Source organism: Leptidea sinapis, chromosome 37, assembly GCF_905404315.1.
Source record: "Leptidea sinapis chromosome 37, ilLepSina1.1, whole genome shotgun sequence".
Taxonomy (NCBI): domain Eukaryota; kingdom Metazoa; phylum Arthropoda; class Insecta; order Lepidoptera; family Pieridae; genus Leptidea; species Leptidea sinapis.
This window is the reverse complement of record NC_066301.1, coordinates 7,896,475-7,900,094: the sequence shown is the minus strand read 5'-3', so window position 1 is coordinate 7,900,094 and position 3,620 is coordinate 7,896,475. Positions and strand designations below refer to the sequence as shown.

Here is a 3,620-nt window from a genome sequence, read left to right as displayed (position 1 = left end):
TTACGAAAAAAGGGATTTATGGCCAAGGTACAACATACCCTATTAACCTAGGCCAGTACTATGGTGTACCTAAGACACATTGAGGAATTGAGGGTAATTTATGGAAAATATAACCATTCTTAATAGGTTTTATTCGATTAAATAACATGTGTAGCAAAAAATAACACACAAATTCTGAACAAAATCAAAATGATATTCATCGATTCTTTTTTCTAATAAGACTTAATCTATTTATATTTTAATAGGAATATAATATAACATTAATGTGAAATAATTTAAGAAAATATTTTCCAGGCCAAAGTACAACATCTAAATGAACCTTGGCCACTGACCAGGGTACAATTGATTGACAGTGACTGAGGTGCAACACTACTCTAACTTCAACAAAATGGTGTATTTCAAAAAATTTGGGGTTATTTATCTCATAACTTTATTATTGTTTTAATACTAGTTAAGGAAAAGAACCAAAGTCATATAAAAGTTCTGTAATCATAACATTTTCAAGAGTAAAACTTTATTAAATATTTTAATTTATAAATATATTATTTATTTAGATTTTTTTTCAATCATAAATACATATTTAAATTTGGGACTGATGCCATTAGCCAAGTTATCATCCAATAGAGAATTACTGAGTTTAATAAGTATAAACATAAGAAATGCTGTCAAATTAGGTATAAAATAAAAATAAATCATTTAAGTAACGCTAAATCATTCTAGATTTAAATATTATTTTACATGTGATAGTAGGAGATTATCTATTAAATAAATTCCAATATATCTTAAATGATAATGACATCACCATCTTTTATAGAGTCATACTCATATACATCTTTTTGAATAAACTCTTGATATCCTTTTTGATACTTTAAAGCCAAAGAATTATCAGGCAGTGATCTATGAAACACCGAGTCACCATTAATATTTAATTTTATTATCCCAAAATACATTGAGTTTAAGTCCTTTTTTAATTTGGCCTCTTTTCTTTTCTCTTTAATTATTAGATTTTTCTTTACTGGCAACAACAGCATCATATCTTGCACTTTATTATTTAATTTAACTTTAGCTTGCACCATGCCATTAGTTGACATGTCATCATCATACTGTAATGGCAACTGACATTCCATGCATCTTATTGTTTCATGATGATCTGTGTTTAATGGCACTGGGAAGAGACGTTCATTTAAATAGAATCTGTAGATACATTTGTGTTTTTTACTACCAGAAACGCTGGCACTCTCAGAGCAAGTTCTTGATTTGACTGAATGGCATTCAAAAAAGTTCTTATTGCGAAATTCCTTTAAATTTTGAATAACTTCAGGGTCATTTGGGTTCAGGAACTCGTCATCTGATGAGTCAGGATAAATTTTAAATAGAGTATCACTGGAATTATGGCAACTCCTCTCTGGTTGTTCTGTTATGGTATCCAGAGACACTTTCTTATTAATATCACAGGTATTAATTGATCCTGACGATCGTTGATACAGTTCATTTTTGTAATACTCTTGTACTAAACTTCTTTGATTACTTATTGCTAAGTGTTTTGGAGATTTAATATCATCCATTAAATTATTAGAATTGCATATGTGTGTTTTGGAGCTAGTTGTTATTTTATTTCTGCTTTGCATGTCTCCACATCTTTTACAAATATCTAGTGCAGATTGACCTAAATGGTTACCAATCCTGGACGCTGATTTCGTGGCTTCCCTGGGAATACATGATGTTTGTTGTTGGTTCCGAGTAATAATGCCTGCTGAAATACTTTTTCCACCATCAGCTGGTACTAATTTCTGTGATAATATCATCTTTTTCAATATTGGTCTACGTTTGTCTTTATCTCTACCAACAGCATTTATTGCTGGAGAATTTTTATTCTTACGCACACTACAGCTTGGAGAAATTGTATCACACATTATCTGTTGGCCGTATACTATTTCACTATAGTAAAAAAGTAAATAACATTTAAATTATAGTGTCGACTGAGAAGAAAATCACAATGCTATGACTTGACTTGAGTTATGACAATTATGTAGTCAAGCGTTACCATAGCAACCTTAACCTATTTATGGGCCTAGCGCCATCTAGTAGCTGATATCTTATGCATGATGCATCCAACTTGATACAGTAGTTATATGCATCCAACTTGATACAGTAGTTATTTATAACTCCGTAAGGTGGTGCTAAAATCACAACATCTTTAGTAAAAATTCCAACTACGGAACTAAGAAACAAAGAGCGCAAACTTTCGTTAGTTCAATTTTGCTCGTTTGCCATCGAGCTCGTGGAATGCGGTTAATACAGGGGTGGGACAGTCGCCTTATAGAGACGTTTTCATAAAACTGTATTGCCATCTGATAGTTGGCCCCAAAATTAAAGCTTTGTCAGCTATCACTCGCTTTGAAACCTGCCCACTAGAGTTGAGACGTACCTACTAGGCAAAATGCAATACTAGGTATGACGGTGACTGTGACTCAAAAGTAACAGCGACAAATACCTGTTACAAAATACTAGCTGTTATTTTAATACTATCTGTGATAATATACTAGCTACTGTAGTGAGGCGTATATTTTTCGTTGTTTGGTGTTACTTGTTAGCGCCATCTATACGTTTTACATAGTACTTTCTCTTGTGGTAACTTCGAATTTCAAAAGTTCTGCTTAGGTAAAGCTGTACAGACCTATTAATTATTTTTATAGTTTTGATGTAATAAAAATAATCATTATAATTTCGTATTCATTATGTTTCAATACTACCTATGCTTAAACAGTGATCCTTACCTAGTACACAATAAAAATGTGCCCTTATCATACGAATAATTCAACAATAAAGTAGAAATGAACATCATAAAATATATTATTCAGTAGGTACTATCAAATTACCAATATAGGTATTTTCTTTCGAAGAGGTGAGCCGTATTTTCCTGCTCGTAGGCACAATATAACTGTGAATAAATACGATTACGAAAAATGATATCAGAGACAGGGTCTTCCATTTGAAATTCACTTCAATATTTTAATTAGGTACCTACCTATCTAATCTTAACAATAGTATGATAATTAAATGTATGAAAGTGATGTATCTATTATTTACAAATATGTCTAAGAGAAAAATAATCAATAAACAATAAAAGTAAACAGGGTTTTTCTTATCCCATATATTTTAAAAGAATAGTTGAACCATAACTATTTTATTACAAATTGAATTAAAAATAATATAACAGACCTACAAATCACACAATTATAGCTGTATCAAAATACTGTTAAAAAAATACCTACTAAATACTCCTAATTATTTGTTCAATAACAGGTATTACTCAAATATCAGTTGCTACTAAAATACTAGCTGTTATTAAATACTTGTTCAGTATAGTTGTTACTAAAATACTAGTTGTTATCAAATACTTGTTCAGTAACAGGTGTTACTCAAATAACAGTCGCTACTAAAATACTAGGTGTTATAAAATACTAGTTGTTACAAAATACTAGTTGTTACAAAATACTCCTACACTTGTCACTGTTATTTTTGATATCCTGTCACAGTGACAACCGGTGATATTTTAATAGGTACCTGTTACAAATACCTGTGACGATAAATACGTCTCACCCCTACTGCCCACTGGT

At 30.9% G+C, this 3,620-nt stretch overlaps 1 protein-coding gene across 1 annotated transcript; it reads right to left on the bottom strand.

The window, feature by feature from the left end:
• Positions 1-237: 237 nt before the first annotated feature.
• LOC126975762 (uncharacterized) lies at positions 238-2,011 on the bottom strand. Its single transcript, XM_050823795.1, has one exon. The coding sequence runs from the start codon at positions 1,911-1,913 to the stop codon at positions 783-785; it is 1,131 nt and encodes a 376-aa protein (XP_050679752.1). The 5' UTR covers positions 1,914-2,011; the 3' UTR covers positions 238-782.
• Positions 2,012-3,620: the final 1,609 nt, after the last annotated feature.

Excerpts from the sequence above, each read along its gene's own strand:
- LOC126975762 (XM_050823795.1), bottom strand. The coding sequence starts at position 1,913 with ATGTGTGATACAATTTCTCCAAGCTGTAGTGTGCGTAAGAATAAAAAT.